Consider the following 14,598-nt stretch of genomic DNA (forward strand, 5'->3'; position numbering starts at 1 on the left):
GAAACACCTTCAGCTTCAAGGGCTCACCCTAATAAAAATGAGTGAGGACAACGCATGGTTCTATGTAACTCCAGAACCTGAGGGAGTAGTAATCACCTGTGGTGACAAGGAAGTACGAGATAGCTTAGAGGACTCGGGAATCCTGCGATTCGAGCACTTCTGTGAAATAGTTGCCTCCGATTTCACTATAAGAGGGCGGAAGTCACATGAAGTGATGTTCAGTGTTCATGTTCGTCCGAGATTGAACTTGACACTGGATGACGTCACCGTCACTCAAATGGAGCAACGAAAATTCAAAATGAGTGATGTTTACCTGACCAATGTTATCGGGAATGTGAAGGAACTGGAAGGGCTTCATGTACAACTAGAAGCTGAGATAAGAATCTAGATAACATACAAGAGAAATTCGATAATCGAGAATTTCTCACACACCTTTCATCGATATTTACCGGAGTGATAGTGATTCTAGCAATTATCTTAGAACTGAACCTTTAGGACACCTTAGGACACCCCGTTTTTGGCGTGAAGGATGGTTCCGGGAGATTTTGAATTTCGATGCCATAGATTATATGATCTTGATTTATGTGAATTAATCAACTTACTTTTACACAATTATTTGATTAATTACTGAATTGTAAATATGAATTGTTAATGTAAGGAAAAATGTTAATTGTGTATTTTATCGATGAAGTGCGGTTAGAAGAGCAAATTTCTAATGGTAGTAATTTTCTTCCCTGGCGGGGAGGGATGTTACGTCCCAAAATAACATTATGAAATTCCTTTGTTGATCCGGATAATATGAGGACATAAAAGTGGCACATATTATTCGAAACAAAACGGAATGAAGAAATACAAAATAACGTTGACTATTCGTGTTTGAAAAACCACGTATATTCGACGAATGTAGATAACTGGGGTGCAGCGTCAGCACTTTGCGCCCCGACAACTAGCTTTCACGTGCGTCGGGAGACGTCACCTGATGCCTCGCAGGTGTGCGACCAAGACAATGACCTGATGCAATTGAATCCATGAAGGAATATAAAACTTTAAATAACACTTTAATTACCTTCTTTTATTTTCTACTCGCCTGATACCTTCATTATCAGACCGAGGTCTTATTTATTTAATAAATGGTAAATTGTAACCGGAAACATTTTACCCGGTCATCCCACTCTATGAAATCTTAATTAAAAGTCAAATAAGTCGAAACACAAAACCAAAATCATGCAGTCCTTCTCTTTGAGTTACTATCGAAAGGCGTTAATGCGCATGCATCACGTAATATCGATTGTTGACAGAGGAGAGGAGCCCGAACGCAAGCAACAAGTGAACCAGGAGAACACTTCGCAGCGTGATTTGCATTGTATAGAGTCCTTTTCATTGTGGTCACTCATTCAGTTTATTTAACTGTATTTAATTATTATTGATTTTGTCAACGGTCTGCTGTGTGAATTTGAGAGAAATCGTAAATATTGTAAGTATTTATATTTTTTGTCGAATACATTTTCTTTTGCTCAAGGTCAACTGATTGATTCCTTCATTTGGGTCTTCCCAATCGAGCCTACCCTTCCCCTATATCATTTTCATCATTTTTCATTTGTCAGTTTATCGTCAAAACTGGCTGGCGCCCGACAGTTAATTAATTATCCGTCAAAATCTTATTGTAAGCCCTGACAGTCGTCAGACCCCGACCGCGTCAGGTGAGAATTTCTTCAAATTGTATTTTATCATCGATTTCATTCATTTTGTCCAATTTATTCAACATTGTCGAAGAACTTCCGTTTCAAAATTAATCGTTTAAAATCATTTCTTAATAAAGACACTTATTTATATTATTTATCGACGTGTGATCCATCCCTTAATCGAATCCAACCGCTGGGGTGCATTACAAACTTTTTTTTCACCTAATGTAAGCTCAAAAATGATAATTCGGGGTCAAGTCAGTGACATCAATTTACTCTGTACTTTTCGTTAGCTTGGAATTTAAGGGAGATAGGAGCAGTTTGATGAAGGCCTTTTTTGTAGAGAATTTTAAGGGCTATGAAAAAGGTCAATATAATAATTTTGATATCATCTTTATAAAAAATGGTAAATCGAGGTTAAGGCAGTGACAACAGTCAGTGACACGTTACAATGCTTGCATTCGAAAGCAAAAATGGAAAAACGCGAATAAAACTACATTTCTTGGGGTGGGATGGTATTTTTCGGTAAATAGGTATCATTATGACGAGTATTTTGAAAAAAAAACCGAATCTGTTGAATGTTATACTTCTTTCTTATACAAAAAGGCTGCAATTAATTCAAGTACTGAATACAAAAAATGATTGATTGATTTTCATGTTGCTAGACGATGATTATACCATCTGACCAAGATGGAACATTAGGAAACGTTTCGAATGTTTCCACTGGGACCGCAGATTCAAGTTCTCGAAAAGGAGGAGGAGAACCTACCAGTAAAGTCATTCCGAAAGTGATAGTGGATATACGAGAATTTCGAAGTGAACTTCCAAGCCTACTGCATAAACGAGGAATTGATATAGAACCGGTTACGATATTGGTATGAGAAACCGTGACATATATTGATAAAATATTTTGAACTCATAAAAATTCGATGACAACAAATCATCACAACTAATGTTATATAATTATGACGAAATATTGAAAGACTCATTTCAATTAGGTTGGTGACTACATTCTTACGCCGGAGATTTGTGTGGAGCGAAAAAGCATATCAGATCTCATCATATCTCTGAACTCTGGAAGATTGTACAATCAAGCAGTGGCCATGAGTCGACACTATGTTAAACCCATGCTGTTGATCGAATTCGATCAGAATAAATCCTTTTGTTTGCAGGTAGGTATTAAAATAATCCTCTTGATGAAAGTGCATAGAGTTATTTTGGATTATTTTTCCCAATCGGATTTCGACCAATCAGAGCGCAGTATTTGAGGATATCCTATAGTTTTGTTTCGGATATTTCCTCCCAACTTTTGAATAGTTCGCAGCTCTGCATTTTTGATGCCTGAATATTTCGCAGTGGCTCTTAATTTTTTCGTCTCACTAGAAGAGGGCGCACGCTTCACGTGCGTATTGTTTTCCATGGAGGTCAGAATAGTAAAACCTTATCATTTCTCACTTTCATTAATTTTTATCTCAATAATAATGTAGGAAAAATGACTGGTTTCAACAAAGTTTTTCACAGTAAAGAACAGTACAGAATGACATTTTTTTATTGTTAAAAAAATTACAGTATAAAATATCTATGGATATATACTATTATATACTTATTTTTCTACAGAACTATATATTTTTTTTATTACAGTAAGAAATGAATTTGTCTTTCTTCGCAATTACTATAAACAACAGATTACAGTACATATAAAATGCACATAGACATCATATTACATTACTTGATAAGTGGAATAGAGACTTCAAAAAACGTGACACTGAATTTTTTAAAAGTGGCTTTCAGATCGATTCTTATATTTGACAATCTACGGAAATCGTGTTATTCTGTCAATATAAAAAACTGGGCCAAGAAAAAGTTTTGTTTGATTCCTACTGGGAAATCGAAGTTTTTGAAAAATACATAGAAATAAAAAAGGAAGCCAAGTTAGGAATTTTGAATAAATGGTGATAGTGCACATTCAGGTTTCGATAAGAAAAATAGTTCTCAATGGAATAAGTATTCTAAAAAATTTTTTCATGAAATAAAAAATCAGTAGGAGCAGGACCATCGTTCTTGGCGCGGATCAAAGGATGGAGGAATAGATTGATACAGACAGTGAATTGAAAAACTCCGCGCCAAGAACGTTGGTCCTGCTCCTACTGATTTTTTATTTCATGGAGAATTTTTTTAGAATACTTATTCCATTGAGAACTATTTTTCTTATAGAAACCTGAATGTGCACTATCACCATTTATTCAAAATTCCTAACTTGGCTTCCTTTTTTATTTTTATGTATTTTTCCAAAACTTCGATTTCCCAGTAGGAATCAAACAAAACTTTTTCTTGGCCCAGTTTTTTCACAAAAACATTTGTTTTTGTGTTTTTAGGCAGATTTCATCATTTTTTTTCAAAATAAGCAAGGACTGTTTTTACATCCGGTGACATTTGTTCTTTTCAATTCAATTTAACTGATTCAGTTTTCATAAGATAGAACATTTTTTGAATCAACAATTGAAGGGAAATAAACAGTTCTACTCCAGATTTATTCTCTCCACCGAATTTCAAATTTTAATCATCTATTAACAATTTTCTGACTTGATTTGGTTTCTCATTCAATTTTTGCTCTGATGATTCCTATATGGATTGTGTTTCGTGGAGAGATGAACTGATTTCCTTATAGGAATAATCGAACAAAATGTTCACAAATAATTCTTTTTTAAAACATCTGTTTTTGTTTGTTTTTGTTTTTAAAAATATTAGGGAAACATTGGGTGGAATGGACTCTTCTGACTTCTTATTTCAATATTTATAACCAAGGAACAAATTTATCGATTGAGCTCAGTCTAAGCTTATTACAAAGGGGCTGACTGTACTTTAATTTTAAAAAAAAATCTATTTCATCAGCACTTCAATAAGACATCATTTTTCAAAAGAGTTTAAAGTGTCCATTTAATCCCACCGTCTCCTACTAATTTTTCCTAAATAATCACAAAATTGTTCGTATTTCACTGTCACTTAATTTAGTGAATTTTTTTCCACGGAATGAAAACATTTTCTGTTACACTCGGAGAAAAATAAATATTTTCTTTTCGAACTGAACTATTCACGGACATTTAATACTTGATTACACAATATTTTCGACACATCTTCCTTTTGTCACATTCCAAACATAAACCGATAACCTCACAAACAGTGCATTAACTACCTTTATGTCCGAGGTCCGCATATGAATATAGATATGGCGGGATGAAATTCGAATTTTCCACGAGAGGAAACAAAATAGATCACCGAGTCGATTTTGCGTTTCATTCTAATAAGTGATTTAACGTGAAGAAGAACATTTTCTGTGGTTCTCCATAACAACATCACAACCCACATTCAAATGCACTGGTGGGAACACTTCAACGTTGGATATGAAGTTCAGTTGGACCGGCGCTGCCAACGTTACAACTTGATTCTCACACTTTATAATGTGAATCGCGAGAATGTGAATATCAACTCGTTGCTAAACACCTATCTTTTTTACTGTTAATCCAAAAAATACCATGTTACACCGTTGAAAAGCTCATAGGCGATTTATATAATGTAACTAATGACACTTTCCCGATTTGTCGTCCCGTTTTCATTATACCGAATGTAAATCATTTAGAGGTAGTGGAGGGGGAAGTTCTGTCGTGTATAGATACGCGCTGCTCTCTGATATTTTGCACAGTCGATCAAACCTGATGTTTTGCTCAGTTGGTCAAAACTTCTCTTGGCCGATACGCTACCGCGTATCTCGATTTATTCAAATCTTCCCTAATTCACCTCTCGGTGTTGTGCACTGCACTGTGATTGGTCAAATATCCGATTAGGGAAAATAATCCGATAATTACCCCTCGAGCTTCAAAATAATCGCGTATTTCCATCCAGCTCCCCTGCAAACAAACAATCGTGCCAAGTTTTGAAATGATGGTATCAAGTTTTTTTCACCTGCAACAGTTCATACCCTCATTTGCTGCAACGGAGCTATCGGGAAATACCCCATAATTTTGACGCTCTTGAGGTATCACTACTGATAATTATTCATCAACATATTCAAATCAGTATTTGACTGGTAAAAGCGGATTGATTTAAAATAAATTTTTTGTTATTCCTGTTTATGAAAGTCCACTTCATACACGCTGCGCCTGCGAAAATCTATTAATCGTCGCGACAAAATATCTTTTTGATCATTAAATCGAAAAAGTAGTTTTCGAGCAGAAAGCTTAAATTTTTTGTTATAGATGCTACAATATACTCAGTTTTCTTCAAGCAAAAAAATGCCGCTCACGAATTAATTTTTCGACTTTCTACAAGGAAAGCCGAAAAATTAATTCGTGAGTGAATTCGTGAGTGAAAACAAAATTTTCATCCAATTTGAGGTTCTTCACTATAAATGATTCAGAAAGTACACATCATGAAGATTAATTTGCCCTAGTGAGTTGTCGAACAATAATGATTTAGGCAAAAGACATGATTTTTTGCAAAAGAGAGACTTCACTTTAAAAGGATCGTCTCGGTCTTGGTGAACACGGAAACATTTGGTCTCATCACAGTCTCAAAAGAGGCAGTATCGGCTCTTTTCGTGATAACTCACGGTTAATTTATAGCATCTCTGTTTCAAGTTCTTGGCGTTTTTTTAAGTGTAAAAAATATAAATGACATTCAATTTGACATTCTTCAACATGAATTATTCAGAAAATACACTTTACGACGATTAATTTTTGCTACTAACAAGGAACACTAGGTGGATGTCTCCCTCCGATTTCGATGAAACTTTTTTGAACATTTTTTTAGCTCCTAATACGCGGTTTCAAGGGGGGAAACTAGCCTTAGAAGTTGACCACCTCGGAAGGTGATTCTTCAATTCCACCTATACGATGAGTGTTTTTGCGAATGTTCATTACGGTAATCAGCAGCTTATGAATTTGAGATAATGAAAATTCCAAGTCAACCTACTTGGCGAGATTTTGTGTAGCTTTAGTCGCGAGCCAAGTAGGAATTTTTATTTTTATATTTAACATCTCAAATTTTGAATATCATTTTCATGATTTTCATTATTTCTTCAGTTTTATGTGATTTGCGTCATAATCTTTAGGCTTCATTAATCTGTACTTGGCACCACAGCTTTTGCCCGATTTCACAACTTTTTCTAAACAGACCAACGGTCGCACCCGTTCTTGGCGAATATTTTTTTTACAAAAGACGTTTAGGTTTTTGGGAGATTTTACATATTTTTGTAAAAACAAGATAGTGTCTTCTGTATTTTTGGTTTTGTAAAGGGAACAACACCCGTTCTCGGCGATTTTTTTTACGATTTTTTTTTAGATGATTTCGTACATTTTCGTGAATGCACCTTTCGATCTCACAAGTCACTTTAAACCGAATAAGGATTAGACTTTCTTTTGCGGAATTTTTGTGTGCAAAAAACTTATTTCCAATTTTTCGTGGAAATTTTAAACACTTTACAATTTTTCCTAAACCGATGAATAATTTTAGGCCACAAAATGACACTTGTTATCTCTCTCTAAACGACTTTTTTACTCATTGTAATATTTTCAATATTACAACTTGTGTCAAATTCAAGAACTCGTCTAAATTATGGCTTTTGTTGTTAGAAATAAGTATTTTCTTTTGTTTTTTATTTCACATGAAATATTATAGCAGAACTATTTTTAGTTGAGAGGTTAGATTTTTGATTGTGTACAACTTATGCCATAAATGAGAATTAATGTTAATCAATATCATGGTCTCGATGAATATATTTACAATGTTTCACCATTACCACCAATCACTTTCCTGGGAGAATGGTTATTTGCTACGCGTTTTCGTTAATTGAGCGAGAATTATTCTGTGTAATTGACAGAAGATGCCGGCGCTCATGTCGAGTGGTATTGAAACGCGGGCCCGATCCACCAATCCCTTTCGAATGTCGGACTGACGTCATCCAACACAGCTGTTAGGGATGAATCCCTGGGTTCTGCTAATTGGAGATAAATCTCCCTACAGTGGGTAGATACTGGAATCTGGTATATTACTCGGTAGAATTAGATGTATTTATTTATTCAAACTAACTCATAGTTATCCTGAAGGGATAAATATGAGGAATTTACAAAGATGATACGAAACAAGTATTATGCTTGATTTACGGTGACGACTGAACTCCCGAATCCTCGTGAGTTCAGTTTATATAATAATTAGGCGGGTCATATTATGACACTGGTCAGCAGTGTTGCACATGAACCTTGAATTAGTAAAAAATGAGTGAAGCAAATTGAACATAATTCATTGTTCAAATTCTTCACTTTTGTATATAAATAATTACTTAATTTATTGACCCTATTCTGGGGCATAACATTCCTCCCCGCTAGGGGAGAAAATTTCTATCATTGGAAATTTTCTTATCTGACACAATTTTCCTTACAATATTTTCAGATTTTGCAAAATTATTAAATTCATTATTATCAGTATACTTCTCACTAAATCCTCGAGACATTCTAAAATATTCGACTATATTATCTCCTTCAAAACTAATCATTCATTGAATGTCCCTAAAGTCTAAAGTACATCTTCAAGAAAGTTATGCTTTTCTGGAAATTTCCCAATAATGTGAAAATTTGAATCTTTAAATTAGAAATTAAATTCTGAAATGGAACTTCTCTGAGAAAATCACATTTCTTCAAATCTGATCGAACTTTGAAAAATCTTCTGATAATATTTTCAATTATTGACTCTTCCGACAAAACTCTGCACAATTCGTGATTTTCGGAAGAAAACCGAGTTCGTTTTCTAAAAATTATTTTCACATGTATTTTGTGAATAATAATATTCCGCGTTTTTCTGGAGATGGCCGGAATGCGCAGGTTATCTGCTCAGTTCTCTTGTGGCGATTCATTCTGCTGATTCAGCAGGTTGAACGCCCCGTCAATTTTTTTATGACGAATTCCACTGGCGTATTTTGTAAACACATCAAGTGAATATTCATCCGTTAAGTGTTCCTTGCAGTAAGAAAATTTTTCCTCTCGTTTCCTGTCGTTCAACTCCAGACGGTTTTTCGCAACGCTCTTATGAGTGTTTCTATGGATGACAATTCGTGGACCATCCCGGGGACCATTCCCTGGCCCATTCTCCTCCCCCTTTTTGAGAAGATCATATTACGTTCGGTGTGCGCTGTCGAACGTCGTGGTGCAAACCGAAGGCCTGTGCTGGAGATTGCGGCCCAGGATTTGGTTTCTCCCATGCCATCTCTGATCCCGGAGCCCCCTTTGCCTCGGTCCGCCATCTTGCCCTGCCCCATGTGTATGGGCGAAGGGTCCATCGGATGGTGTCCAAGGGGATCTCGTTCGTGTGGACTGCATCCGTACGTCAGGCATGCAGAAGATGCTTTTATTCTCGATTTTTTAGTGAGCTCGATTTCCGTTATTAGTTTTTTTTTCAAGTCAGAGCTATTGCTTGGGTCATGAAATGGGCTCATGAATAGCTGAAACAACCGTTTTCTTCGATCGCAGTTCAGTTTTTCCTGATTTTCTTGATTGTCTGCTCCTAGGCTCGACGTTTCCCTTATCAGCCTGGGTACACATACCTTGGGTACAAGACCCAAGTCCAGAAATGGCGTCGAAATGCTCAACACCGGAACGCCAGGCTGTGGGACAGAAACGTTTCCGGGGACGAAATTGGGGATATCTTCAATTTTCGAGGTCTGTTTGGTCTTAACCCTTCGTCCCACCCATGTCACGTGCCGATGTTCGTGCCGTCGTACGACATGAAGGCCGAGGATTTCGACGAGAACGAAAACTGTTTTCTGTGTGGCAGGAAAACTTGGGCCACTCCGGGCTTTTTCTTCGCCGATCATGGCTGGCATTTTTACTGTGGTTCCCGGAAACTGGGGCCCCTCATAGACGAGTGTATCTTTATCCCGTTTTACTAGTGCGTTCGTTTATAACACATCAAAGCTTATTTTTATTTGTAAAAATAAACTGACTCACTCAAGCTAGTGTACTCCGTTTATTTTTACAAATGAAAATAAACTGAGTACACTAGCTTGAGTGTTTTTGTTAACGACCCTATCTTCCCTAACTTGTTTTCCTACCCTGCTCATTCCCTTGTCCTTAGAATAAGGGTATTTCAGGGCTGAGAGTCCCCGTGGGTACGCTCCATGGACCAGGAGTTCATAAGTTTGAAGTTGGTCGTTTCGTAGGTCTGAACTTCCAACTCCGATTATTTTAATTGTCGATTCCCTTCCATCCCATCCGTCGTCGTTATGCGATCCGGCAATGTGAACGTCGAGGAATGCGTGCGTCAGCATCCTTGGCTTGGCGTGTCGTCTAACGTCCGCTCGCTGCTTGGTGCTCGACTGCCGTTGCAATTTGATGCCCGCTTCACCTACTTCTTTTCATCGAGATATTACTCCAAATAATATTTCTGCTGTCATACCACCTGCTACCTCTTCGGTCTTCATTGTTTCCTAACACCACTCAACGATTTTACCCTACGTCTTGCTGATTTCTAAGGATTTCTGCGGGTTCCTCACCCCCGAATTTTGTTTCACAGCTTCCATAGCAATGACTGGTATCAATAGTTTGCCTAGTTTAGTGGCAATTATTGGTTTTCGTCTTTTCCTATTCAGGATTATGATAAATAGTGGCTCGTTTACTCCCTCCTGTCCCTTTTCCTTATTTACCGAAATTTCCCTTTTGGCAATTAGGGTTTTATTATGAGGGCGCTGCTGTAATTTTTTGATACAGGTCTTAGAAAACCTCTTTTGTGTTTTGTGTTGCCCTTCTCTGAATGTTGTGAACCGTGCCCTTGCTAGACCTTCATCTTCTTGATGACGGTTCAGTGAAGACGGAGTCCTTGGACATTCAGCCAGGTCCTTCTGACTCTTCAATTGGTTCTTTCTAATGAAGTCCTGCTGGTTGCCTTCTGGAGATTCTTCCTTCCCGCCGTGTCGTTTCTGCATCGTGCCAAAGTAATCAGACCCTTTAACTATCTCCAATAACCATTCGCTACTGGTAGGATGGCATGATTGGTTGATATTTTGAGCAGGAACTTGTCTCCCAGCGTCTGATAAAGTTCGGTTCCGCATCTGCAGCATCTCTGATCCATGATCTTCAGGTAATATGGCCATTTTTGTCAGCCATATTGAAGTGATCTCTGATGCATTTTCTTCACCCTTTTCCCTTTCGAGTGAGAAAATGTGCCAATAATCCGTGCTTCGGCGGATAGCTCCAAGCTGGCTTGGTTGATTGGTGCTCACTAAGGCCCACACCTCTTGGATGAGGTATGTGATCATTTTCGACTGTGATGATTCGACTCTGTTGCATTGCCGCGAATCGAGAACTTCCCTTTCCCCGTGACATCTGTTTGGTCAGGTACCACGAGTAGAATCGCATTCCATTGACTGTATGAATTGAGCCGATAATCAATCTCAGTTTCCGTGATATTTGTCCGTAAACAGTGTGAGCGTCGTCTTGTGTCTTCCTGGTTCAGAGCTCGTATCCTTCGATGAATGCTGTAATCACTCTCCGATTTTGCTCAGGATCCAAAAGTCAAATTTCTCCTCCTCCCGTTAGAACCGATGATTCCGGAAAGATTCTTCAATGAGAATGAGTCTCCGATGATTTCCTCATTTCTCGTTCGCTTCCGCAAGTCGGAGATAATTTTTGACTTGAGTCTTCTTGGGTTTTCCTTGGCAATAAAGAAGAAAACTGTCCCCGAACGCTTAGTCAATTTTTCCAATTTTTTACTAAGCGATAGATTTACTTGCTTCCGATATTTGGATGCTGCTACCATTTTTCCGTCATTATTATGGCTGTCGCTGTTGTTGACATGACTCATGTTTTCCGCTGACATCTGGCAACGATGTTCCAAGCCATGTAAACCATTGGAAATACGGTTTTTCCCCAACACCGATAATTCTCTTCTCAGCATTTCTCCTCCCTCCAAGGAAGAAAAATCCGTGTTTCCGATGGGTTATCCCAGTGTGTGAATTTCCGTTGACTCATTTGGAGAGTGTCTGCCTGTTCATTTCTTTTAAAAATCGATGTCTCCGCATGTGGTTGTGTAATATTACTACCCATTTAACCAGGCTGATTGCCACTACCAATATCGGAAACAGTAGCTCGCTTAAGGTTTTCCCCCACCACTTCTGGGGTATGGGCTGGTTGATTGACCTGGAGCACTGCATCATTAATTGACTTAGTCAAGAATCGTGTTTTGTCAATCTCCTTCAATTTGAAAAATCGGAGTTCGGAGCCGTTTATCGATAAGGCCCTTCCTGATATGATTCTCACGTCCAGATCTATCGATTCTAGGAAATCTTCTCCTAGGACCCCTCCCGAGTAAGGAAAGTCGTTGGGGACCACGTGAAAAATGTGTCCCAACTCCTCCTGCCCGAATTGGAAATAAATAACAACTTTACCAAGTGTCGAAAACTCCTGGTCAGCAATTCCCCGCAGAATATTGGTGTCCTCCATTAACGGGAAACCCTTACGTATTTTCCCGATTTTTATTAGTGAAACAGCCACTCCTGAATCTACCAGGAAAGCTGTCCGCTTTCTAAGTTTTCCGGCCTCCAAGACAATATGATTTTTTAATCTATTATATATTGCATTGGCCTTATTATTCGTCCTGCATTCTGCGTGTACTCTAATTGTCTCAGGATGTAGCTCGAATCACGTTCAATCTCGTACGTCATCACCTGATGTACCTCTCTGGAATTACGATTCAGTGATTTTAACCTCCTGGATTTTCCGTTTTTATTTTTATTTTTACGTTTCGTGTGAACGTTGCTCTTGACTTCGGTCTTATTTCCATTGAGAATGGCCTCACTTTCTGCTGAGTCAGAAATTCCAAGTCGTTTCTTCAGTTTGCGGCAAACATATGCATTATGACCTTCATATTTGCAGTATTTGCATTTCTGCTGATTTCGATTTTCGACATTACATCTGCAATTCGTCCGAATTACTTCGTCGTTTCCATTTTCCAATGAGAGTCCACACTCTGCAGCTGTGTTTCCCTCTTCTCCGCAGTTGAAACAAATGTTCAATTTCATTTGACCTTGCTGTTGGTCCCTCCGCGTTGTTCTCGCCCTATTTTCTAGGCGTATCATTTTCTTTGAAAAATCTGGAATGTTGGCTCCTGCTACGGGGTTGTCCTCAATCTTCGCCTGCGTTATTGAGCCTTTGTTGTTTGAAATTTCTCCGTTTGATGACACGTATTGCCCCGTGTCCCGCTTCGGATTTTTCGCTGAACTCAGCAACATTGTCTCCTCGAGTTCTGCTGCTGTTTCCCAACACTTGCGAAATGTCTGAAATATAACTAATTTCACCAAGCGCTGAATCCATTGTATCAACCCCTATTCGAAACGAATTTTGGCTAATTTCACTGCTAACCTCTCGACTCGAACCGCAAATGCGCTAACGCCCTCATCTGTGCTCTGTCGAAGGGTGCAAAATTCCAGATGTAATTCTTCCAAAGTTCTTCCTCTGGATCCTGCTCCTTTTGTACTCCTGTACGTAGAATCCGCCAGAGTTATATCATTTTTGCTGCTCGGTGCTAAGGGGGTCGTACCTTCCATAGCATCTGCAAAAACTTGACTTTCGTGGTCAGCTGGGCCGATGATATCCGTCGCCGCCTTCATGGCTGCATTCGATACATCGACTACTGACAACGAACCTGGTATGTCTACTAGTGCTGGTGCTCCGACCAGTTGCTCTGTTGCGCCTGGCACGCCGGCCAGGGCTTCATCAATAACTGACACACTTGCTAGTGTCCTTGGGCCCATCTCGATAAAGTTCATCTCTCCACGAGATACACTGTAAAATCCTTTGGAAACTCTATGTCAACAGTACTTCCAATTACCTCAGAAACTGCCGATTGAAGTGGAAATTTTCCGGAATTATTTCCACTCCGACGATGAAAATTCCTGGCTGCAACAAATTCGAATGTCTGTATGAAGCCATAACTATTAATGTAACTTGACTATTGCTAGTAAAAAGTCACAAAAACATTTCTTAATGCAGCTAAATAATTATTAAATACTTATCAGCTGCTCCGATTCCCCCCCCCCCCTTNGGAATCCGGTATATTACTCGGTAGAATTAGAGGTATTTATTTATTCAAACTAACTCATAGTTATCCTGAAGAGATAAATATGAGGAATTTACAAAGATGATACAAAACAAGTATTATGAAATATTTAACAAGTATTATGCTTGATTTACGTTGACGACTGAACTCCCGAATCCTCGTGAGTTCAGTTTATATANTCTGTCGAAGGGTGCAAAATTCCAGATGTAATTCTTCCAAAGTTCTTCCTCTGGATCCTGCTCCTTTTGTACTCCTGTACGTAGAATCCGCCAGAGTTATATCATTTTTGCTGCTCGGTGCTAAGGGGGTCGTACCTTCCATAGCATCTGCAAAAACTTGACTTTCGTGGTCAGCTGGGCCGATGATATCCGTCGCCGCCTTCATGGCTGCATTCGATACATCGACTACTGACAACGAACCTGGTATGTCTACTAGTGCTGGTGCTCCGACCAGTTGCTCTGTTGCGCCTGGCACGCCGGCCAGGGCTTCATCAATAACTGACACACTTGCTAGTGTCCTTGGGCCCATCTCGATAAAGTTCATCTCTCCACGAGATACACTGTAAAATCCTTTGGAAACTCTATGTCAACAGTACTTCCAATTACCTCAGAAACTGCCGATTGAAGTGGAAATTTTCCGGAATTATTTCCACTCCGACGATGAAAATTCCTGGCTGCAACAAATTCGAATGTCTGTATGAAGCCATAACTATTAATGTAACTTGACTATTGCTAGTAAAAAGTCACAAAAACATTTCTTAATGCAGCTAAATAATTATTAAATACTTATCAGCTGCTCCGATTCCCCCCCCCCCCTT

The 14,598-nt window shown here is 38.6% G+C and overlaps 1 protein-coding gene across 1 annotated transcript in view; it reads left to right on the plus strand.

Annotated features, from left to right (window-relative positions):
• Positions 1 to 2,351: 2,351 nt before the first annotated feature.
• Positions 2,352 to 14,598, plus strand: part of LOC107046406 (DNA repair endonuclease XPF) — an 89,139-nt gene continuing 76,892 nt past the window's right edge. The window contains exons 1-2 of the mRNA XM_015269018.2: positions 2,352 to 2,557; positions 2,681 to 2,854. Of these exons, the coding sequence (XP_015124504.1) occupies positions 2,786 to 2,854 (69 nt within the window). The 5' untranslated portion in view covers positions 2,352 to 2,557; positions 2,681 to 2,785. The remainder of the gene's footprint in view (positions 2,558 to 2,680; positions 2,855 to 14,598) is intronic.

The sequence above is a fragment of the Diachasma alloeum genome, unplaced genomic scaffold (assembly GCF_001412515.2).
Source record: "Diachasma alloeum isolate Michigan unplaced genomic scaffold, Dall2.0 Dall_scaffold_01359, whole genome shotgun sequence".
Lineage (NCBI taxonomy): Eukaryota > Metazoa > Arthropoda > Insecta > Hymenoptera > Braconidae > Diachasma > Diachasma alloeum.